Source organism: Nilaparvata lugens, chromosome 7 (assembly GCF_014356525.2).
Source record: "Nilaparvata lugens isolate BPH chromosome 7, ASM1435652v1, whole genome shotgun sequence".
NCBI classification, from domain to species: Eukaryota; Metazoa; Arthropoda; class Insecta; order Hemiptera; family Delphacidae; genus Nilaparvata; species Nilaparvata lugens.
The window spans coordinates 60,581,062-60,605,552 of NC_052510.1; the positions used below are offsets into that span (position 1 = coordinate 60,581,062).

The 24,491-nt window shown below is 33.8% G+C and overlaps 2 protein-coding genes across 8 annotated transcripts in view; one reads left to right on the forward strand and one right to left on the reverse strand.

Moving 5' to 3' along the window:
• LOC111056455 (apoptosis-inducing factor 3) overlaps positions 1 to 7,659 on the reverse strand; it is a 37,997-nt gene extending 30,338 nt beyond the window's left edge. For 2 of the 7 annotated variants that reach the window (XM_039433275.1, XM_039433276.1), the window contains exon 1: positions 6,945 to 7,272. In XM_039433275.1, coding sequence (XP_039289209.1) covers positions 6,945 to 6,996 — 52 coding nt within the window. In that variant the 5' untranslated portion in view covers positions 6,997 to 7,272. Of the gene's footprint in view, positions 1 to 3,101; positions 3,191 to 6,926; positions 7,273 to 7,607 lie in introns of those variants that run through there. The other 5 variants (XM_039433273.1, XM_039433277.1, XM_039433279.1 and 2 more) reach the window with 5 other exon arrangements.
• On the forward strand, positions 7,204 to 23,784 carry LOC111056454 (DNA repair protein XRCC3-like). Its single transcript, XM_039433281.1, has 8 exons — positions 7,204 to 7,340; positions 8,018 to 8,083; positions 10,040 to 10,174; positions 12,646 to 12,846; positions 13,413 to 13,555; positions 14,739 to 14,972; positions 17,640 to 17,935; positions 22,146 to 23,784. The coding sequence occupies exons 2-7, from the start codon at positions 8,026 to 8,028 to the stop codon at positions 17,832 to 17,834; spliced, it is 966 nt and encodes a 321-aa protein (XP_039289215.1). The 5' UTR covers positions 7,204 to 7,340; positions 8,018 to 8,025; the 3' UTR covers positions 17,835 to 17,935; positions 22,146 to 23,784.
• The last annotated feature ends 707 nt before the right edge of the window (positions 23,785 to 24,491 follow it).

Below are 24,491 nucleotides of genomic sequence, written 5' to 3' on the forward strand. Positions count from 1 at the left end.
GATGTAAATCTGTTTAATCGACAGCCAAAGATTTTTAAATCGATATCATCATTGAGTGGTCGCGTATGAAGATAGATTATCCGCATTCAAATTCAGAAATCCAGTTACAAAAGGTGGAGTGGAAGCAGAAAAGAGTTCCGTGTTGTATAAAGGAAATAGATGACAATGAAATATAAATTAAGAATCAATACTGATGACTGGAAAGTAGGTGGTTCATATTGATTTATATAGGACATAGACTAGAACATAATAAAGCTTTATGAATGATAAAATATTAGCTTCTTCTGATGTTCAAAGGTAGGAATCTTGGAATCTCTCTCATAATTCAACAACCTATTAATATGTGACAGAAAAACTGGGAGTATAATTACCTTCATTTTTAATTTAAAAATCGTGGAATAGTAATAATCATTTCCTAAGAGTTTTCATTTGTTTTAATGAAGAATTTAGAGTTAGTATACAAGACCTGGCAATACATTGCAGTAATTTGTGATAATAAATCAATAAAGAATAATTAATAAATAAGACAAATTTGATTTGACATCAATATAGTATGTAGTAGAAATAAGGTAACTACATAACTTATTCACATTTCAGAGTTATACAAATTTTTATTCTAGTGGTTTTAGGATTTTTGAAGCTCATTAAATTGCAAAAATGTATAAGTGAGTTATTCACAATTAGTGAGTTAGTGATCCACATAATTTTCTTAGAGACGGTGTCCATGGAAGAGGTTTATACGTTTAATTGCATATTACGTGCCCATTCATGCACCAAACTTTTTCAAATTTTACCCAGTTTACAAAGTAGGTTCTAAAAATATTCTGGGAAAATTTCAGCTCCCTAACCTTCGTAGAAACAAAATGGCGGCAGTAGTTTTTCCAGGAAGCGAAAAGGTAAAATTTTCAATATGCCGCCATTTTGTTCCTACGAAAATTAGGGAGCTGAAATTTTCCCAGAATATTTTTAGAACCTACTTTGTAAACTGTGTAAATTTTGAAAACGTTTAGTGCATTGATGGGCACGTAATATAAAATTAAACGTGTAAACCTCTTCGTGGGACACAGTGTCAATTCAAATTCAATTCAAATTTATTGATTCTCAAAAAAATAAACAACACTTTCAAGACAAAAAAAAAATATATATATAAGAATCTACACCTGCAAAGAAACCCTGTGCGCAGATGTGAGTTGCAGTATAAATGTTTTTCGAAAATATTTAACAGAAATGATCCAAAACAAATTTCTTGAAAAAAATACAGAATAAAAACTAGTACTTAATAATAAAGAGGATACTAAAAATAAAGGAACGGAAGGAGGAAAGGCCAAGAATAAAGAAGAAGTGTATAATGATAATATTAATATTAATTTTATAAAATAATATTAATTTTATTTTTTATGTGAAACTTCGATCAATCAGAAAACACTAAGCTTGTGAAGAGGCTACTACATCAAAAGTAGTTTCAGGAATATGTGAGTGCAGCGAGCATTTCATATGCAAATCAACAATTGGAAAAATATGAAGAATGTGCAATCTCCAGTACAGTAAAACATGGAGAAAGTGCCGAGTATTGAATATTAGAAGGTCACATACATTTGAAGGAAATTCAAGTCTCGACTACTAAGACACTTCAAGACAAATACACAAAGCAGAGCTACCTCAAAACAGTGAATTGAATAAAACCATGTATCTTACCTTTTGATATGATAAACCCCATTACTGAAGAACTACTTCAAAATCAACCTTATCTTAGCAATTTGACTGGGTCACTATCGATGTTGTAGAACCGTTCCATAATGAAATAAAAACACACATATATAGTCAAATTCTACAGTTTTATTTGGTATAGGAACATGGTTTTGTGATCATCAAACATTTTTTTTTTGTCCTGTACCAAATAAAATAAATATCGGCATTGCGATACTTCAATAGGCTGCCTACAGGAGTAAAACAATTGGATTTGTAAACAAAAGGATTCAAAATGTGGAATCTAACTTTGCAGAAGATTTGATAACAAATAATCACAAGTTCACAGTTAAGGAGTTTCTGCATGTTAATAACAAAGGCAGATCTTTGAATATTCTAGAGGCTTTAGAAATAACAAGAGTAATTAAGGAAAATTCCCAGTATAGTTTAAATGACCAGATTCATTTCAACCAATACAACACTACAAATTTAGTTTTATCATAAAATTGTAAGCATACATTAGTCAATAGTTTTTCCATTTACATATTTGTTTTATTAACTTTCACACTTGTTTTCTTGGTTCTTATTTTGTACTAAAAGTAAATTTTATTATCATGGCGATTCTGTTGCTTAAGCCGCCATTTTGTCACACCGTTGAGGGGGAGGAGACTGTCTAGCTAGGCCAATGGCAGGCGTTCATGCCCTCGACCAATAGTCTCAGTACTCGCCTACTAGTATAAATTCTGCTGCTCTTGTATTTAGTTTTAGTTTATCAGAGATTGACAATGGTGTAATAACCGAAACCGGTCTTTCTAATTAATTATCAATAAATCAGTGGTTTTTGACAATTTCTTAGTCTTTTTCATTCAATATGAATAATTACCACAATATCAACTTCTCAACGACACAAAAAGTGAAAAAAAAGGATTTAAAAGCGTTCGAAAGAGTTGTATCCAAGCACTTGAAAAGCAAGGCATACTACAGTGTCGGTGAATATATGAGTGATGATTTATCAGAAATGCTGTCTTTCTAAACAAGCCGTATGTATATTTGTTTGTGTATTATATGTTTTGACGCCATCGATCCCATATTATGGGTAAAGGATACAGATTTAGTTATAAAGGTAAAACTGTAGAATTTGACGATATATGTTTCTATTTCATTTATAAAATGTGAACAATTATGAAAATGTTTTTATGTGCGTTTTTATTTCATTATCTTAGCAAAGTAATAAATTAGGAAATCATGACTTTGTGCAACACTATTCGATTACATGTGGTCCAACAAACTGGATTAATAATTTTAATTGGGAAAAAATATTTTCAAGTTGTAATTAAATAGGTATTTTTAGAATTTTAACTTCTATTGATAAGAATGTGGTTAAATATTGTGATTTATAGTGATGATAGACTTACCTTGTCCTCCAGTCTTGGATTCAGCCATCCTTCTGAATAATTGAAGTGAAATCGATTTTCTACTACAAAGACGCTTTACTGACCACCACCTGGATACATAGAACATATTTGTTTCCCTACAGTGCGATGATCTTACATGAATATACAAACATTACATGAAAACTATAAAACAAACATTATAATACATAGCATCATGCCTATTGATTTTGACGGCCTGATACATACAATTCCACATACATGCATATTTGAGGTGATGATCTCCAAGAAATGTACAACCAAATTTTATTTAGTTCTTTCCTGTTGTTGTTTTTTCAGATGATGTTGTAACGGGTTTTCAGGCGTTTTTACACTGACGGCGAGTGAGTCGGCAGGGCAAATTCAGTATATTCAGTCCATGATCGGCAGTCGCCAGAAAGACTTCGTCAAAGTTAAAAATAATGAAAACACTAATAGCTTGAGATGGCTGCAGATAGGTCGTTTCATGTGGCTCTGTCGATGGACTGCAATTCTAAAATAGTAGTTTTGCGAACGAACTCGCTCATGAATAGCCTACAACTTTTAAACTAGTAGAAGGGCCATTGAGAAAGTACAGTATATTGTGAAGATTTATCTATGTCATCTATTATTTTCTCCATTGAAAGTGCTAGAGAAATTGTTTCCAGGGACACCGGACTTATAAATGTCTCTCAAGGATGTACCTTTATATCGTCCTCATATTTACAATATTACAAATTTTCTGATAATTAATTATAAGAAATCGGTCAACTGACAGAAAAATGGAATATGCAGTAGGCAATTTAGACGATGAATCGTCTCACAGACGATAGTGAGACGGAAAATGATTCTAAATAATATGAGTTTGTAGGTGACAATGACAGGAGGTTGCTAATGATGTATTTCATGAAAAGTGGATTCAATGTTATGGCTGTTATGCCTATGCAGAATGTTAATGCTCACAAGTCGGTTTCCGATCTCATACTAAAAGGAAAACAAAATTAACTAAGCTGTGATACCTCCGGCCGGCTCCACAGGTCTAGAAACTATATTCATCTATGAAACAGGGAAAATTCGTGTTGAAAAGGGAAGAAATGGTGCAATCAAGTGAGAAGTTTTCTTCAATTAATAAATACAGTTTGAATGAAAAAGACTAAGAAATTGTCAAAAAACCACAGATTTATTGATAATTAGAAAGACCGGTTTCGGTTATTACACCATTGTCAATCTCTGATAAACTAATCTTTCTAATTATCAATAAATCAGTGGTTTTTGACAATTTCTTAGTCTTTTTCATTCAATATGAATAATTACCACAATATCAACTTCTCAACTACACAAAAAGTGAAATACAGTTTGATTTGGAGCGGCACAGACGTTCTCGCTATATGTCAGGCGCGGCTCGCGCTAGATACGAAAAAGTAACTTTCTGGATGGAGGTTGTTGTTGTTGTTTCTTAGCACTACAGCCCTGGGTGGGCCTTGGCTTCCTCCGTCACTCGCCCCCACTCGTTCCGGTCATTCGCCATCCTTCTCCATCCACGAATCCCCATTCTATTCAGATCTCCTTCGACATCCTGCAGCCACCTTCTCCTGGGTCTCCCTCTTCTTCTTACTTGGAAAATTTCACCCTCAAGCAGTTGTCTCTGGAGTCTGTTCTGCTCCATTCTCCAGACGTGTCCCAGCCAGCTGATTCTTTGTGATTTGATGAAACGAACTATGTCCTGGTTTTGGAGGATATTGTTTATCTCTCTGTTGCTTCTTATTCTCCAAGTTTCATCTTGCCGAACTGGTCCAAAAATTCTTCGGATGATGTTCCTTTCAAAGACTCTAAGTGCGGATATATCGGCTACAGTGAATGTCCATGCTTCGCTGCCATATGTAACTACTGGCCTGATTACTGTTTTATAGAGTTTTATTTTAGTGTCACGTGTTATCAGCTTGGACTTAATTATTTTAACATTTGCAAAATATGCTCTATTACCACTGATTATTCGTTTGTTTATTTCTTCAGACATTTTATTTTCTACATTCAGCTCTGTGCCTAGGTAAACGTAACTGCTCACATTTTTAAACAAGAACTGTCCTATCCCAACTGGTTCATTTCTTCTTCTTCGGGCCTGCGCACTTGACATTAGCATATACTTAGTCTTAGATTCGTTCACCTTAAGTCCTAGTGGCTTTCCTTCCTGCTCTATCTTTAAAAACGTGTCCTTAAGTGTAGCCAGATTCCGGGTCACCAACAAGATATCGTCAGCATAGGCATGAATTTGCTTTGATTTATATATTATTGTGCCTCTTGGGTCCATCTCCCGCATGACCTTGTTCAAAGCCAAGTTGAAGAGAACAGCTGACAGGGCATCTCCCTGTCTGACGCCCTTGACAATGTCAAGACTTCGGCTTAACTTTCCTGCCACTAGAACCCTAGCTTGACTTCTCATAAATGTCATTTTTGTCAGCATTATAAGCTTCTTTGGCAAACCATAGCTCTCAAGTGCATCTAGCAGCTTATTCCTATCTGGATGGAGGTTGGTCTGCGGTTTTTTAAATTACAAAAAAACTCGAGGTCTTATCGAAAATCGTTACACATACGTTTCTGCGTCTTGTTTCAAAGAACTTGTATACCAAATTCAATCCGAATCGGATAATAACTGCGACTGTAACTGCGGTACAAACAGACAAAAGCCAAAAACAGAACATCAAACTGTTCCACAAATCCACTGGTTTCATCATCTCTCACTGAGTACAAAGGGTAGTTGATGAAAGCTCTCTGATTGGCTGACTATCAAGTGATTGGTTTGGCGTTCAGGAATCGGTTAATAATCACCAAATCGGAGAACTTCTTGCCAACTCGTTTGTCGCCAGTGCAAAAACGCCGGAAAAAACTCTTTATGTGGCTTGGCCATATAATTGACTAATTGATAAAGTATCATCATTATTCTAGAGATGGTTTTTATTTAATAATGTAGTGTCTGATGAGTGTCATTCATTAGTGTAGCATAAGTTATGAGAGTTAAAATTCATATTTCTCATGGAATTCTTCTATTAGTTTCTCATATAACATGTAGGAAAACATATTTTCAACAATAAGGGCAGAGACAAACGATTCTTTTTTCAGACAATTTTTGAGTCGGCACAGTTTGATAGAACAGGAAATTCTCCGATTGGCTGATTGGGTTGACGAATCGAGAAAGAGCCAATCGGAGAGCTTCCTGTTCTATTGTACCGTGCCGAATCGTCTGAAAAACGCCTCTTGTGTCTCTGCCCTAATTTATTATGATATTCTGTTTCTTTGATGCTAGCTTAATCAATATAGTCTTGCGTTAGGCTTTCAACTAGCATTCATATTGTATATTAATTTATTAATAGGGTACCTAGTCTTAATACTGTACACCGTATACAAAGAATTGTCAAATAACTTATGACTTTGCCACCACATAGTAATTCCAAAAAAGGGTTGTCAACGAAAATGAAATAAAATTTACAAGATTGACTCTAAATGCGCGTGAATAAATTTGTACCTGTATGAGAAAATCCAGAAAAAGAGTACCGTAGTAAGGTAGGCTACCGTACCTACTACATTATAGTGATTGACTAGAATAATAAAAGCATTCCATATAGAATCCCACTATGTCAAGACAAAGTACAGGGAGGAGCTGATTAAAAAACTTTAAAATGAGTAAAAAACCTGCAGATACACAAAATTAAGCCACTTTCAATGCAATTGGTCACACAAGGAAAACACTTGCAAATGACAATATTCAAAGACAAATATCAAGCTATTCTCCAAAAACAAAGTTATGAATGAAAAAATTGATTAACTTTACAATACCTTGGCAATTGACCGTACCTTCTGAGTAATAACTGTACAGTTGATTCAAATGGTACAGTATAGAGAACATTAGACAACAAAGCAACGCTCCGGTAGTCTGGAAAACCTTGAACTAATTCCTGGAGAATAACTTTCCAATAAGCTGTCACTTGAAACTTATGACTAATACTGTATCCGCAAGTGTAGTCAGCAGTCTATAGTAATAATCTTAAGGAATGTTTTTGTAGATGAAAAAGAGAAAGTGAATGAGTAAATGAACTCAAAATTACAAAATAATAGGCCGGAAAATACCTGACATAACCCGTACAGTGAACAGCAGACAGCCAAATGTCAAAATCCCAAACAATAATCAGCTGATCAATCAGGTTGTTTTGATTTTATTGCAATCTAACCTACAAAATGAGCCTGTGAGCTGTGAGTATTTTAAATTTTTTAAATTGATAAATTGTAGAACATATTACTATTTTAAAGAATTATTCATTCAGAATTTGTTATACTTCGAGTAGACAGTACATAATATTCCTATCATACAGTTTCTTTCGTATAAAATACGCTGATAAACTTAAAAAACAATGTTTGTAAACAATCTGATTTTGTAGATAATGATTTTGTAGAAAATTGGTATGTTAAATTGTAAATGATTCATAAAATAAAACCAGCTACAGTAATAAAGATACTCACAACATTTTTATTGGTTTTTAATTTAAAGTCCTTAATCAGTAATCCTCCCGTGAACCTTCAATTTTGGAGGTTATTTTGCTTGAATACAAAGGTTTTATTTAAATAAAAATTTAGCTTTTTAATTATCATCTTTTTATTTCTCGGCTAAAAATATTTCAAGATTTGAGTAAAAATTGGATATAGAATTAGTTATTGCTTACTTTTGTTTGTGATAAAATGTATTTAACAAAATTATTTTTGGTTTTATAAACCGGCATCCCTGTTTGACTAAAGTGCCGGTTTTATTTGAATTCAGAAAAAAAACAGAAATTGTATTTTTTTCTGTAAATTATTCTTTTGCATTATATTATTGCATTATACTTATTTATCTGAAAAATATTTGTTTTATAATCTATACCTATTTTTTACAGGACCTGTCATGCCTGAAATTTATTTACAACGATTAGAAACAAGAATTGCTGATGCTCTTTTAAAGGGTAAGTTATTAACTGTATATTGTCTTATCGCATGGGCTCGTTAAACTGTTGTTCCAGCTGAAGTATAGACTGCCGTAGGGCCCAATGACGGCTCAAAACATAAAACTAAGACCAAGTGGGACCTACTTGTAAAGGACTCCTTGTCAACATAAAAGTCATAAGAATTTATTTATTTATTTTCACTACCTTTAATCATTCAACAAATAAACTTCTGATATCTGGGTGTATTTAGTATTTAATAAATTAGGTCCATAAAAGGATCACCAAAGTAAAGCCCACTGGGACACGTCAAGGCAGAAATCTAATAAGAAAATAAGCACTCACCACACTGCTCTCCATTGTATAGAACTCATGGAGCGATTACAGAGGGTGATCCAACAGAGGCAGCCTGTTATAGACATGGGACAGACCAGTCCGGGTTCTGCTCAGCCTCTGGTAAGGTGCATCCAGCCTGAGTCTACCTCTAGTCTCATATGGGTGGAAGCCGTCAGGTCACGAGCAACCCCACGTTTGCATGTGTTCTGCAAAGAGTATGAAGAACATAGAGGGAGAAGACGGTGAGCATCCTCTCTTTAATAATGAACAGGCGTCAGAGGGCTAATCCACTAGCCCCACAAATAATCCTCAAGTCCCTCTTCTGGAGACGAAGGACTCGGACGACATCTGTGGCTCCACCCCAGAGGGGGAGGCCATACAAGATCACGTTCTGAAAAAAGCCAAAATAACTAAGTGTAAGATAATGAGGTGGTACACTGTATTTAAGACCTCTCAGCAGGAGACCCTGCTCAACCTGGAGTGTATACAGAGTCGCCCAAAAATTACTAAATATCATACAGCTTAGAACCTCACATTGAAAAGGTAACTATGCAGTTATCAAAAATGAAAAGGGTGGTGGCAAATTCGATAAAGCTACAAACAAAATGTAGCCAGACAAATAAAATGCAAATTTTTAAAATGTATGAATTCTGGGTTACTTTCTCGTATTTATAAAATAGAATTATAGTACCCTTTAAAATTAATAAAACAATAATACAAATTGTGAAGTAACTTTTACAACTCTTGGTAGCTCCATATTTTTTAAAATGTATGAATTCAGAGCTACTTTCTTGTTACGTTACAATTTGTATTATTGTTTTATTATTTTATCAATTTTAAAGGGTACTATAGTTCTATTTTATATAAATTCAAATTATAACAGCGAATAGAAGTAAACTTCTCATAGAGGAGAGATCTTATCCCAATTCAAGATATCTATTCAGTATTTCATTAAAATTCAATTACTATAATCCGAGAGATAATTTATCCTCATCTATCGAGGAGAGAGAGGCCCGATTCACTTGCCTACTCTAATTACTCCCGCAGCATTCTCCCTACTCTTGTGTCAGCACCCAATTGTGCGCAGCATGCTTACTCCTCCCCACTACTCTGTCCATACTACAAACTGTGGAAGGAGAAATCGGTTTCTCCTCTTCATGTTAATAGTAATATCTCTCGGACTTGATAATGGTGTAACAACGGAAACATGTTCATCGTTGTTTCAATGAGTGTAGAGACTAGAGTGTCTCCCTCTTTACACAGAAACCAATTATTCTATGTTACATTATAATCTGTATCAGTATTGTTTATAAAACTATGGCATAGAGAAACAATAGCGTAAGTAGATATCCCATGGTATAGGACGTTTATGTCGCAACTTTTACTGTTATATATCAAGCCGATAGTCCACGTATTTCTTTCCCGTGAAGCTGAGTGACGCTCGTAGTCTCTCATATTGTGCCGTTCATACACGCTCACCCCAACAAAACAGTAATAATCGACAGTAATCGGCTTGAGATAACAGTAAAAGTTGCGACATAAACGTTCTATACCATGGGATATCTACTTAAGCTATTGTTTCTCTATGACTATGGATACTATCGATAAAATGAACAAGTTATAATTTTCGTGTTTTTACAGCTCAAGTGACAGATTGCATAAAAATTCTGTCATTATCTGACAGTTTCTTTCTCAAACTGGGAAACATTTTTCTGGACGATCTAGAGAAGATAAGGAGTTTGGCATCGGAATCAATTCAATCTGGGCTTGTTACAGGTGGGTACTCTATTTCGGTTAGAATCAATTTCAAATTTTAAACATCAATAATATAATAATAATAATAATGATAATTTCTCTGATTGCCAATGAATTGCAACCAGAGGAGTTTATTGACAAAACATATACATAATTATTATATTATACATACAAAATTGCTAATACTAAACTTAGTTCTAATTATAATAACCCACTATAATAATATGTGTCGGGGTGATCATAATTATTCTTTTCTAAAACATGTATAGAAAATTTAATTAGTAATTTTAGTTATAAAGGTTTGTTAGTCTTGAATATGTTTGTTAGTTTGTCTATCTTGAATATATATTTGTTATAAAATCTCTAAAAATTGATCATTGTCATTGTCAGAGTCTGACAACACTTTGAGGGTTTACGTGACCCTCAGGATCTAGTAGAGCTGCTGGGGTTTGTCTTGGACTGCAAACTTAGCTGGAACAGTCATATTTAGCAGGTAACCAGCCGACTCTCCCGCATTTGCTTCCTGCTGCTCAAGAGGAGGGGCCTGGTGACTGAGAGGTGTCTTTTGATGATGTATCACGCGCTCTTCCATTGCCACATAACTTATGGATTGTTCCTGTGGGGTCACTCGGCAAAGATGGCTGTGAGAATCAAAACAGGCAGCGACCATCTTGCCCACTGCAATCACATCTTTGCTCATCTTGGTTTACTGACGATCATTGACGAACGTAGTAAGGTCTATGTTTTAACTCGGATTTTCTTTTGTATGTCTGTATGTAACGCGATTACGGCCAAACTCTTTGATAGAATTCGATGAGATTAGGCAGGAATATTCATTTTTCAACTGCGCGTCGATGTATACACAAGGTTTTCTGAAATTTTGCATTTCAAGGATAATATGAAAGGAAAAGGAATTCCTCCATACTCTGATATCACTACATATATAATCTACTTTGAAGATAGGATCAATCAGACTATAGTCAATAATCAATAATCTGACAAGTGGAATTATGCTGTTGGATTCCCTCAGGAGACGCCTCCACCGATCGCAGACCAGTTATATGATTCTGCCATGAAATTTTTTAACAGGCTGCCTCCTGGTGTGAAGCAGTTGGATGAAGCCGCCTTCAAGAGAGTCATCAGAAAGCTGTTTTGTAACAAGGCTTAATATAGTGTGATGATTTGAATTTTTAATAAAAGTGGTCATTGTTTCTGTCATCTGAATAGTTGTATGTGTAATTAAAAACGTTTAACATTTGTTGGGCTGGTTGGCAGCAGCTCTCCATGCCTCTCTGTCATCCGCCATCTTTTTGAGGCCACTTTAGTTGGCACATCTCACATCCTTCTTCAATTTTTCTATCTACTCCAATCTTTGCCTTCCTCACGCATTTTTTCCCTCAGTTAACCCCTCGATTATTCTTTTGCTAGTCCCTAATGTCGAAGATTATGACCAAGTAGTTGTGCTCCTCCCCTTTTTTATTTCTTTCTAAAGACAACCTCTCCCTCCAACTTTTTGAAACACCTCTTCATTTGTTACCTTCTCTCAGAATGTATTAAAGAGAATGTTCTAGAATTTTTCTATAATGTAATAAAACACAATGTGTTTTCTCCTACTAGATTTTTTGAATTTGGATTATTAAAGCTCTATAAGAATGAACTAAATATGAAAATAATATGTTGTGTACTCCTTAATGTGGCTATCAAACATTTAAACCAGTAGTTCTGTGAACAGTAGACCTCGCGCTCAGTAAGTTACATTGACCTGTTGTTATGTTTTCTCAAAAATTAATAAATAGTTCATCAATTTAAAATGTCTAGAAAAAATCCCAAATAAACTTAGAGCTTTTTGTCCTATCGTACCGTGACGTGTCTTCCCGGAATGTGAGTGTGAGCGCTGTTATCAGGTATGGCTGAAACTGTTTACAACGTTGATGGAAAGATACATTTTCAAGATGTTCGATGTTTTTGAACGGGTAGTATTATAGTCAACTGTCTACTAACGTTGATGGAAAGATACATTTTCAAGATGTTCGATGTTTTTGAACGGGTAGTATTATAGTCCACTAAACAGCTGATTTATGATGAATATCTATAGTCTGATTTTTACTCTAATATTGGCGTATGAAGGAGGCTCCTTTTTCCTTTTATATTATCCTTGAAATGCAAAATTTTCAAAAACCTTATATATACGTCGACGCGCAATTTAAAAAGGAACATACTTGTCAAATTTCATGAAAATCTATTACCGCGTTTCGCCGTAAATGCGCAACATATAAACATTTAAACATTAAGAGAAATGCCAAACCATCGACTTGAATCTTAGACCTCACTTCGCTCGGTCAATAATTGTGGTATTTTTACTTTTTATGATATTCTGTAGATACTGTTGTTGAACCTTTCTTACCCACATAATTGTATATACTACTTGATACTATCACTACTGTAATAGACTACTTATTTTTTATTTAGTATTAATTATGTTTTTATTGCAGCGAGTTCGTCACTTTCCGAAGGTGAAAAATGGGAAAGACTGACAACAGGCTGTCCACATCTAGATGCAGTTCTCCAAGGAGGCATTTCAAAAAGGGGAATCACAGAACTGTCGGGAGAGAGCGGATCTGGTAAAACGCAGTTTGGGCTGCAGCTGACCATCACTGTACAGCTACCAAAAGATGAAGGCGGATTAAACGGAGGTAACTTTTCCTGTTCAATCGCTTCCAGTTAGTCTACAGATCACAGTGGAATCTTGAACAAGATTATCATAATTTAATTATTTCCAGAAAATAGCGCAAGTGTAGAATGATAAAGACAAACTCTCACACCAACAACTGACATACTTATGCAGACAGACGGATAAGAAAAATCAAACGTCTGTATGTAGACATTTCAACACCAAACATCATAATGTTATATGACCCTATATAACTGTAGAATACATTGTGTAGTATTATGTTGAAATCTTTTCCCTGGAAATAAAGATAATTTAATTCTATTGAAAAAACCATCAAAGAAAACAAAGAATAAAAATGCCCACGCGTATTAGCCTAGAGTTCATATGGGGCATTACCCTCAGAAGAAAATTGGCAGTACAGTAAAATTTTCTTCACTCAATTCAGAAGTGAGTAAAACTCAATCGGCTCGTCATGGTAAGGTATGTTTTTTGTATCTTTCAGTATTGATTGATTAATTCTGGTTGTGAAATTTAGAATCTTATTTTCCTCATTTACTCACTAATCACTTAATTTATCATTTATTGCAGGTGCTGTGTACATCTGTACAGAGGAGAAATTTCCATCAACAAGGTTGCATCAACTTTTTGAAACATTTCCCTCAGTTGCCAGACGAAAGGGAAAGCTTGACGATCTTGGAAAAAATATTCTCATACAACATATATCGGATGTGGTAAGTAGCTGTTATGTAGCATTTCACCATAAGAGAAAACATTTCACACTGATGAAAGTATTACTTTATACTCTTTTGGTATAAATTTGTCGAGAGTTTGATTTGTCGAGAGTTGACTTTCTGATGAAAGCTACTCTTTTGGTATAAATTTGTCGAGAGTTTTGTCAAGAGTTAGCTTTGTGATGAAAGATTTGTCGAGAGTTTGATTTTTGAGTTTGATCACGTTTTCTTCTAAGAGAACGTTTTGATTTTGCTATTAATTTGTTGAAAATTTTCTAATTTATATTTTCTTCTAAAACAGATTATTGATTTTCTTCTAGAACAGATTGTTGGATTTTTTTGATATCTGTTTTCTTCTAAAATACGTCAACAATGAACAATGAAAAAATGTGTTATTCTAGCAAACCTAGAAATTATTGTTATACTAGCCACGTATACACTAGAGTTGTCAACTGATATTTCAACAAATTTCGGCAATTTGTTGCCAATTCCGCAAAATGCACAGCAAAATTTAACATGTTTTCTAAAAAAAAATGACAAATTTTTTGGAGAAAACTATTATTTGTGAAAAACATGCTGTTTACAACAGTGTAAACATGGCTTGATTGTGTGTAATTTTGTTTTTATAAGTTTTGTAAGTTTTTTTCATAAGTTTGTTGTTATAAGTTTTTGTTTCAATAAGTTTTATAATCTGAAAAATTGTATCATTAAGGGCCGTTTGCACAGTGACAGTTTAAACTAAATTTCATTTTTAACTGGATTAAATCCGTATCAAGTCTCGTTTGTTATAATATGATTCATTTTGTGTTTAAGCCAACAGCTGATTAAATTTAGTTCAAGCTTTGACTGTGCAAACGGCCCTGAATGTAATAATTGTATGATGTCAAAAAAAATTATTTGATTTGCGGTGCATTACAACATCATTGTTTCTGAAGCCTTCAATTCAATTTATAATAACATTTTATAAACATTTGACAAGCAGATAGGGGATAAGTGACGGAAACTTGAAAAGAACACGAAAATACATTTAAAACGCATCATTTAGCGCTGCTAAAATTTGTGAATAGAGTAATATGCCTCTTAACAACCCTTAACCAAGCGATAACCCTAACTTAACAATTACTTCTTCTAAACTTTCTCGGTCGGTAATGTTTTATTGCTTCTCAAATTAAAATTTCTACAGGATGGTTTGAAGAGTTGTGTCGAAATAACTCTGCCTCGAGTTGTAATGTCGCAGAAAGAAGAAGGAAAGAACCCCATCCGCTTAGTAGTGATAGACTCGATAACAGCTGTTTTCCGAGGCGAATACTCCCAGGCAGGAGACATGAAAACCAGAGCCCAGCACATACGTTCCATCGGTTACCAGTTGCATAAATTGGCACGGAAGCATGACATTGCAATTCTCTGCATCAACCAGGTTGGACTTTTTTCAGCTATGAAAGTATACTTTAGAAAATGATTGTTCCAATTGTTAATTTCACCTCAAATCCTCCAGTCTTTCCTTTAGTTATTCTCTAATAAAATTAATTTCAAAATTGAGTTTTCCAATTATCTGTATAAAAGTGAAATGGCACTCACTCACTCACTGACTGACTGACTGACTGACTGACTGACTGACTGACTCACTCGCAGAACTAAAAATCTACCGAATTCGATTCAGAATGATATACTATGTTTGCCACAATATTTGTTAATATTCTATCTACTATTATACACTAACAGCATCTAGTTACTATTTTGGACTTTCTGAAGTAAACATGTCTTCTAGAAAAAAGAGAAATAAGCTAAGGTTCTCTTGCTGAATTTGTCTTCTCCTGAGATCAGCTGGATGATCCCACACACATGCACTCGTTCACTCTCTTCCATTACGGTAACGACAGACGACAAAATTTCCAGCTGTTTTTCCAAGGACGTATTTATCCTTTTAATGTCCTTCAGCGAGTTTTCCCAGGGTTAAGACCTAGTGCAATCGAATTTTCATATCATAAACCTACTTTGTTCCAAATTTCGTGAGAATCGTTAGAGCCGTTTTCGAGATCCGGTCACATACAGATACGATAAACATAAAAACATATAAACAGAAATTGCTCGTTTAATAGTATAGGATATGCACCAATACACTGCCAATTCTCGCCATTCAGAAGAGTTTCTTCAGTTATTCTCTGATAAAATTAAAACTATCATACAATATTTACATACATATCTATTGTCTATGAATCTATATATTTAAAAGCGAAATGGCATTCACTCACTGACTGACTCACTCACTCACTCACTCACTCACTCGCATAACTAAAAATCTACCGGACCAAAAACGTTCAAATTTGGTAGGTATATTCAGTTGGCCCTTTAGAGGCGCACTAAGAAATTATTTGGCAATATTTTAACTCTAAGGATTGTTTTTAAGGGTTTAAAGTTCGTCTTTTAGCATGTATATTCTTCTTCTCCCAATCTCTTAATTATAATTCAAATTTCCATATCATTATGTTACTATAGAACTATAATCTAGATAGAGTACCTCTTCGAAACAGTTGTTAACTGGCAACTAAATTAATAATTTTGTCAGGTTGGCATTAAGTTGAGTTGACTTTGTTAGGTTGGCACCAAGTTGAAGATTTAAATGCATTTATCGCGGAAAAATTGATTGGGCACTGCTACTTCAATCCTGGGAATATTATATTACTAGCCGTCAGGCTCGCTCCGCTCGCCATATCCGTTTAGCCAGACGTTTAGTCTGGACCCCCGACTGGATTGTTCTAACATATGATAAAAATGCTCAAATGAAAAATGCAGGCGAGCGAAGCGAGCCTGCTGATCTTATTCTTGGACGAACCAGTCGGGGGTCGGAAATGGCGAATAAAGGATATGGCGAGCAAAGCGAGCCTGACGGCTAGTAAATGAAATAAGAATATTCATTTAGACTCTTTGTGTATTCCAGGTGAACCGTATACTTGTTTTTTAATCACCTGAATGAACATTACATTGACCTGTTGTTATGTTTTCTCAAAAATTAATAAATAATTTATCAATTAAAAAATGTTTAGAAAAAATCCTAAATAAACATAGAGCTTTCTGTCCTAAATCGATCGTACCGTGACGTGTCGTCCCGGAATGTGTGTGTGAGCGCTGTACAATTTTCAAGATGCTCGATGTTTTTGAACGGGTAGTAGCCTATTATAGTCAACTGTCTAGTAACGTTAATGGAAAGATACATTTTCAAGATGTTCGATGTTTTTGAACGGGTAGTATTATAGTCCACTAGACAGCTGATTTGTGATGAATAATTCTATAGTCTGATTTTTACGGTAATATTGGCGTATGAAGGAGGCTCCTTTTTCCTTTTATATTTTCCCGTAAATGCGCAACATAAAAACATATAAACATTTAAACATTAAGAGAAATGCCAAACCGTCGACTTGAAACTTAAATCTTACCTCACTTCGCTCGGTCAATAATATTTTCAATCAGGTACTAGTGGATGAGAATACTGCGTGAGGTCTACTGTTTACAGAACTACTAGTTAAAATTCAGAAGTGACACTCATTTCATTTCATTTATTCATAGACAATAAATACAATGCAGGCAAAAACAACAGGCATTCGCCCAAAACTGCTTTAAACCTTAATTTGGAATACACAGTCTAGAGGTCAGGCTTTATTGAACAAGTAGGATGATTTTATTGAAGTTCAGTTTTCTAAAATCCAGTTTGCAGAAAGAGGAAAAATAATGTAAGAGAGAGAAATAAAACTGATAGAATATCGAGAGAGGAAGAGGAAGTGGGAAGAAAAAAGGAAATGATGTGGAAAGTGGAATCAAAATCTATTTCCGCGTTTCGCCGTAAATGCGCAACATATAAACATTAAGAGAAATGCCAAACCGTCGACTTGAATCTTAGACCTCACTTCGCTCTGTCAATAAGAATGAAATATTCATTTAGACTCTGTGTATATTTCAGGTGAACTCTACAATAATTGTTTTTTTAATTACCTGAATGAATTAAACTTATTAAATCGATTTTCAATTCATCTTCCACTTCCACAAAATAGAGTAGCCTAATATTAATTCAATGTTTGTGTTGTTTCAGGTGAATTCAACCATGAACAACCGTTTAGTTCCTGCTTTGGGTCTAGCATGGTCAAACCTAGTGACCACACGCCTCCAGATCACAAGGGTTCCCCCAAACAGATATTTCAGAGTCATTTTTGCACCTGACTTACCCACAACTAACGTGTGTCCCTACAGTATTACCAAGAGCGGAGTTTTGGGCAAACATGTTTAGTCATTACATCGATTTACATTATTTGATCTCCCTACAGTGTTACCAAAAGCGGAGTTCTAGGCAAACATGTTTAGTGATTACATCAATTTACATTATTTGATCTAATGTGCAGCTTTCAATTCTGCAGTAGTGTTTTTGTAATTAGCTCAATCGAAAATCGATTGTTGCAGATACTACTATGACTTCTTTCCATACTGTAAATGTGTATGTAATACTATGGCGCTTGCAAATTTTTCTTTTAAAAAACTGAATTTTGTTATTAGTTTTATGAAACTGGATTGTTGCAGATACGACTATGACTTCTTGTAATAGAGTTTCTACTGTATATGTGTAATAATGAAGCTTGTAAAAATTCTGTTTTAAAAAACTGAACTTTGTTATTAGTTTTATCAAAACTGGATTGTTGCAGATATGACTATGACTTCTTGTAATAGAGTTTCTACTGTATAGCCTATGTGTAATAATGAAGCTTGTAAAAATTATGTTTCAAAAAACTGAACTTTGTTATTAGTTTTATCAAAACTGGATTGTTGCAGATACGACTATGACTTCTTGTAATAGAGTTTCTACTGTATATGTGTAATAATATAATATCTATAGTTATTATATTACAATTACTTTTTCATATCATAAACAGTTCAAAATTATTTTCTTAGTCTATATTATGTAAATTCATCTATAATTTTGCTGTATTGTAAGCTATTGTATATAAGTAGTGTATAAGCCAGTATATTGTAATCTACATAAATAAAGTACTCAATCAATCAATCAATCAATCTATTCATAGTGAATGATTTAATAGAATCAACAGTTGCCAACAGTTTGCAATTGAATAATCACATTTTCAAATTTTCGAGCTTATTTTCAATTTTAGGTGGAAATGTTACTGAACATTAATTGTAGAGATTTTCATGCACAATCTTCTCCACTTAATTTTTTTTGTTTAAATTGTACCTGAAGCCTGATAATTGGGAATCTAAAATCAAACTTTGCATAGATAGGGTGGAGCTCCTGAACTTTTTACAGATATGGGACTTGTGGCAGTTGATAGAGCTTATCAGTTCTTATCAAAATACAGGTATGAATTTGATAAAAATCGTTGGAGCTGTTTTCGAGAAAATCGCGAAAACCCCGGTTTTTGACAACATTTTCGTCATTTTAGTCGCCATCTTGAATTGCTCGAAATTGTTCCTTTTCGTATCCTTATATCATAAGAACCTTAAGTTCCAATTTCAAGTCATTCCGTTAATTGGGAGATGAGATATTGTGTGTACACACACACAAACACGCACACACACACACACACACACACACAGACACATACATACCAATACCCAAAAACCACTTTTTTGGACTCAGGGGACCTTGAAACGTATAGAAATTGGGATACCTTAATTTTTTTCGGAAAGCAATACTCTCTCCTTATCTATGTAATAGAACAAGGAAAGTAATAATTAGTGTTCCAATGATGAATTCCACTTTTAAAGAGTGTCTCTTCGTCAGTTATTATAGAATAGAATAAAATAGCTTTTTTTATCAATCAAGAAAAATATACATACAAATTAGAAACTCCAATCCCTGTAAGCATTTAACCCTTTGTCATGACCATCAGGTGAGTTGAGAATGTTTATTATTATTTACAATGTTCCATACACATATACTACACAGTCCTATAGTGTTCATAGTGCGATATTTCTATTACCGTATTGGTTGAATTGAGCTGTAAGATAGTGTTTATATCTCCATGCATCAGAGCAAATATCGGGGGACCGAGTTTTGCTCTAGAGTGTAAAAGCATGGAAAATTTGTAACGAAAGATTGAATTTATAGTTTATATTTATTCATTCATTTTCTCAGTCGTACAATATTATTTTTACAGTTATACGAGGAGGCACAACAGGCTTATGCCAAAACTGTCCCTTTTCAAATTTATACTACAGTCCAAATCAAAATCTAGGTTAAGCTACTATCACTCATTAAAATAACAATTTATTCACACTTCAAAAAACAAACACATCATAATATTACAATAGATATACTATGAATTCGATTCAGAATGATATACTATGTTTGCTACAATATTTGTTAATATACTATCTACTATTCTACACTAACAGCATCTAGTTACTATTTTGGACTTTCTGAAGTAAACATGTTTTCTAGAAAAAAGAGAAATAAGCTAAGTTTTTCTTGCTGAATTTGTCTTCTCCTGAGATCAGCTGGATGATCCCACACACATGCACTCGTTCACTCTCTTCCATTACGGTATCGACAGACGACAAAATTTCCAGCTGTTTTTCCAAGGACGTATTTATCCTTTTAATGTCCTTCAGCGAGTTATCCCAGGGTTGAGACCTAGTGCAATCGAATTTTCATATCATAAACCTACTTTGTTCCAAATTTCGTGAGAATCGTTAGAGCCGTTTTCGAGATCCGGTCACATACAGATACCGTACGATAAACATAAAAACATATAAACAGAAATTGCTCGTTTAATAGTATAGAATATGCACCAATACACTGCCAATTCTCGCCACTCAGAAGAGTTTCTTCAGTTATTCTCTAATAAAATTAAAACTATCATACAATAATATCATACATATCTATTGTCTATGAATAAATGAAATAAGAATGAAATATTCATTTAGACTGTGTGTTTTCCAGGTGAACCGTCTACTTGTTTTTTAATCACCTGAATGAACATTACATTGACCTGTTGTTATGTTTTCTCAAAAATTAATAAATAATTTATCAATTAAAAATGTCTAGAAAAATCCTAAATAAACATAGAGCTTTCTGTCCTATATCGATCGTACCGTGACGTGTCGTCCCGGTATGTGAGTGTGAGCGTTGTTATCAGGTCTGGCTGCAACTGTCTACAACGTTGATGGAAAGATACATTTTCAAGATGTTCGATGTTTTTGAACGGGTAGTAGCCTATTATAGTCAACTGTCTAGTAACGTTAATGGAAAGATACATTTTCAAGATGTTCGATGTTTTTGAACGGGTAGTATTATAGTCCACTAGACAGCTGATTTATGATGAATAATTCTATAGTCTGATTTTTACGGTAATATTGGCGTATGAAGGAGGCTCCTTTTTCCTTTTATATTTTCCTTGAAATGCAAAATTTCCAAAAACCTTGTATATACGTCGACGCGCAATTTAAAAAGGAACATACCTGTCAAATTTTATGAAAATCTATTACCGCGTTTCGCCGTAAATGCGCAACATAAAAACATATAAACATTTAAACATTAAGAGAAATGCCAAACCGTCGACTTGAATCTTAAATCTTACCTCACTTCGCTCGGTCAATAATAGTTTCAATCAGGTACTTGTGGATGAGAATACTGCGTGAGGTCTACTGTTTACAGAACTACTAGTTAAAATTCAGAAGTGACACTCATTTCATTTCATTTATTCATAGACAATAAATACAATGCAGGCAAAAACAACAGGCATTCGCCCAAAACTGCTTTAAACCTTAATTTGGAATACACAGTCTAGAGGTCAGGCTTTATTGAACAAGTAGGATGATTTTATTGAAGTTCATTTTTCTAAAATCCAGTTTGCAGAAAGAGGAAAATAATGTAAGAGAGAGAAATAAAACTGATAGAATATCGAGAGAGGAAGAGGAAGTGGGAAGAAACAAGGAAATGATGTGGAAAGTGGAATCAAAATCTATTACCGCGTTTCGCCGTAAATGCGCAACATATAAACATTAATGAAAAATAATGTAAGAGAGAGAAATAAAACTGATAGAATATCGAGAGAGGAAGAGGAAGTGGGAAGAAACAAGGAAATGATGTGGAAAGTGGAATCAAAATCTATTACCGCGTTTCGCCGTAAATGCGCAACATATAAACATTAAGAGAAATGCCAAACCGTCGACTTGAATCTTAGACCTCACTTCGCTCGGTCAATAAGAATGAAATATTCATTTAGACTCTGTGTATATTTCAGGTGAACTCTACAATAATTGTTTTTTTAATTACCTGAATGAATTAAACTTATTAAATCGATTTTCAATTCATCTTCCACTTCCACAAAATAGAGTAGCCTAATATTAATTCAATGTTTGTGTTGTTTCAGGTGAATTCAACCATGAACAACCGTTTAGTTCCTGCTTTGGGTCTAGCATGGTCAAACCTAGTGACCACACGCCTCCAGATCACAAGGGTTCCCCCAAACAGATATTTCAGAGTCATTTTCGCACCTGACTTACCCACAACCAACGTGTGTCCCTACAGTATTACCAAGAGCGGAGTTTTGGGCAAACATGTTTAGTCATTACATCATTATTTGATCTCCCTACAGTGTTACCAAAAGCGGAGTTCTAGGCAAACATGTTTAGTGATTACATCAATTTACATTATTTGATCTAATGTGCAGCTTTCAATTCTGCAGTAGTGTTTTTGTAATTAGCTCAATCGAAAATCGATTGTTGCAGATACTACTATGACTTCTTTCCATACTGTAAATGTGTATGTAATACTATGGCGCTTGCAAAATTTTTATTTTAAAAAACTGAATTTTGTTATTAGTTTTATGAAAACTGGATTGTTGCAGATACGACTATGACTTCTTGTAATAGAGTTTCTACTGTATATGTGTAATAATGAAGCTTGTAAAAATTCTGTTTTAAAAAACTGAACTTTGTTATTAGTTTTATCAAAACTGGATTGTTGCAGATATGACTATGACTTCTTGTAATAGAGTTTCTACTGTATAGCCTATGTGTAATAATGAAGCTTGTAAAAATTATGTTTCAAAAAACTGAACTTTGTTATTAGTTTTATCAAAACTGGATTGTTGCAGATACGACTATGACTTCTTGTAATAGAGTTTCTACTGTATATGTGTAATAATGAAGCTTGTAAAAATTCTGTTTTAAAAAACTGAACTTTGTCATTTGCTCATCAAAACTGGAGTCTTAGAATAGAATAGATTCTTATTCCTTTAAGTATAATATCTATACAATCGGAAACGTCACATAAAATTATTACAATAGTAATACATCTAACAGACCACAAAGTATATTCAATAATACTGACATAATAGGCAATTTAAATATTCAACTCATGAAAGTTTATATTACAGTTCAGTTATATAAAATTTATTCTAAATATATTCAAATTTAATCAAAAGTAGCTACTAATGGATACATTACTCATGTTTAGGAATTCAGTCAATGAGTAAAGCGGATTCTCTGTCAAAAGTGTTTTCATTTCAAGTTTAAACTGAGCAACAGAAATTTCTCTAACAGAAAACGGAAGTTTATTGAATATTTTTACAGAAATTGCTCTTGAACTGATCTGAGTTCTTCTCAGCCTGGATGAGTGTTGAAGATACTACTATCACTTCTTGTTTCTACTGTAAATGTGTAATACAGTATGAAGCTTGTAAAAATTCTATTTTAAAAAACTGAACTTTGTAATTTGCTCATCAAAACTGAAGTGTTAAAGATACTACTTTCACTTCTTGTTTCTACTATAAATGTTCAACAGTAAAAAAGCTGTTAACATTTTCTTTTAAAAACCTGAACTTTCAACTCTATCTGCATAAAGTCAATGGATTCTTGCAGTGACCTTACAATTGTTTTCTTGTGTAAAATTACTGTAAATTTATGAAAGTTACGAAAAATTTATTTAAAAAAACTGAATCGTTGAACAGACAATAAATGTAGGTACTATTATTCCCAGTGCAATTATCATTATTATAAAAGTGTAAATTATAAACGTTGTGTAAATCGTCCTCTGAAAGACTAAGGCCCGGTCGCACAAAAGCCGGGTAAATTTTAACCGTGATTAATTTCACGAGAACCAATCAGAGAAGACCTTTTTGATAAGACGGCTTCTCTGAAATGAACTCCACTTGTTCTCGTGGTATTAATCACGGTTAAAATTTAACCGGCACATAGAGCAGAAATAATTGTACTTAAAAAAACATTCTTTATAGTCCAGAGTAATTTTCAGTAACTAAAATTTACGAATGTTACGAGACTGAAGAAGTAAATTTTGTTTTATCATTGAATACGCCTATATTTCTAACAAGTCTTCCATTTAATTAATGTTGTTCAACAACTCAGTCTATTTTATAAATACGATTAATATTTTTTTAATATATATATATATATATATATATATATATATATATATATATATATTATATATATATATATATATATATATATATATGGCATCTAGAATTTTTCAAACTATATTACCAGTCCCTAGTGTTTAGGAAAAAATGTTTCTGAACTTGCTAATGCCAGTTTTCACACTCAACTAAACAATTTCTCGCCGACACGACACGACAGAAAGATCTCGGATTGGCTGGTTGTCGATACGCCAATACATACATACTGTCGTGTCGTGTCGGTTAGAAATCGGTACGTGTAAAACGGCCTATCGGTTTTAGTTGTTGCTTCTCGACTGACGCTGTGAAAACTATTTTTATGTAGATATATTTAAATACATATATTATACGATTTGATACATATTTAAATACACAAATACACAGGTAAAGGTGAATACACAATACACAGGTAATACATAAATACACAGGTTTCAAATACACAGGTATGCCTATAGGATGGTTGAGCTGAGATGAGTAGGTAATAAAAATACAATATTCACAGTATAATAACAATT

Coding starts and splice junctions, on each gene's coding strand:
- LOC111056454 (XM_039433281.1), top strand. CDS start 8,026: ATGCCTGAAATTTATTTACAACGATTAGAAACAAGAATTGCTGATGCT. Junction 10,175..12,645: donor TCAATCTGGGCTTGTTACAG/GTGGGTACTCTA, acceptor TTTTTATTGCAG/CGAGTTCGTCACTTTCCGAA. Junction 12,847..13,412: donor TGAAGGCGGATTAAACGGAG/GTAACTTTTCCT, acceptor CATTTATTGCAG/GTGCTGTGTACATCTGTACA.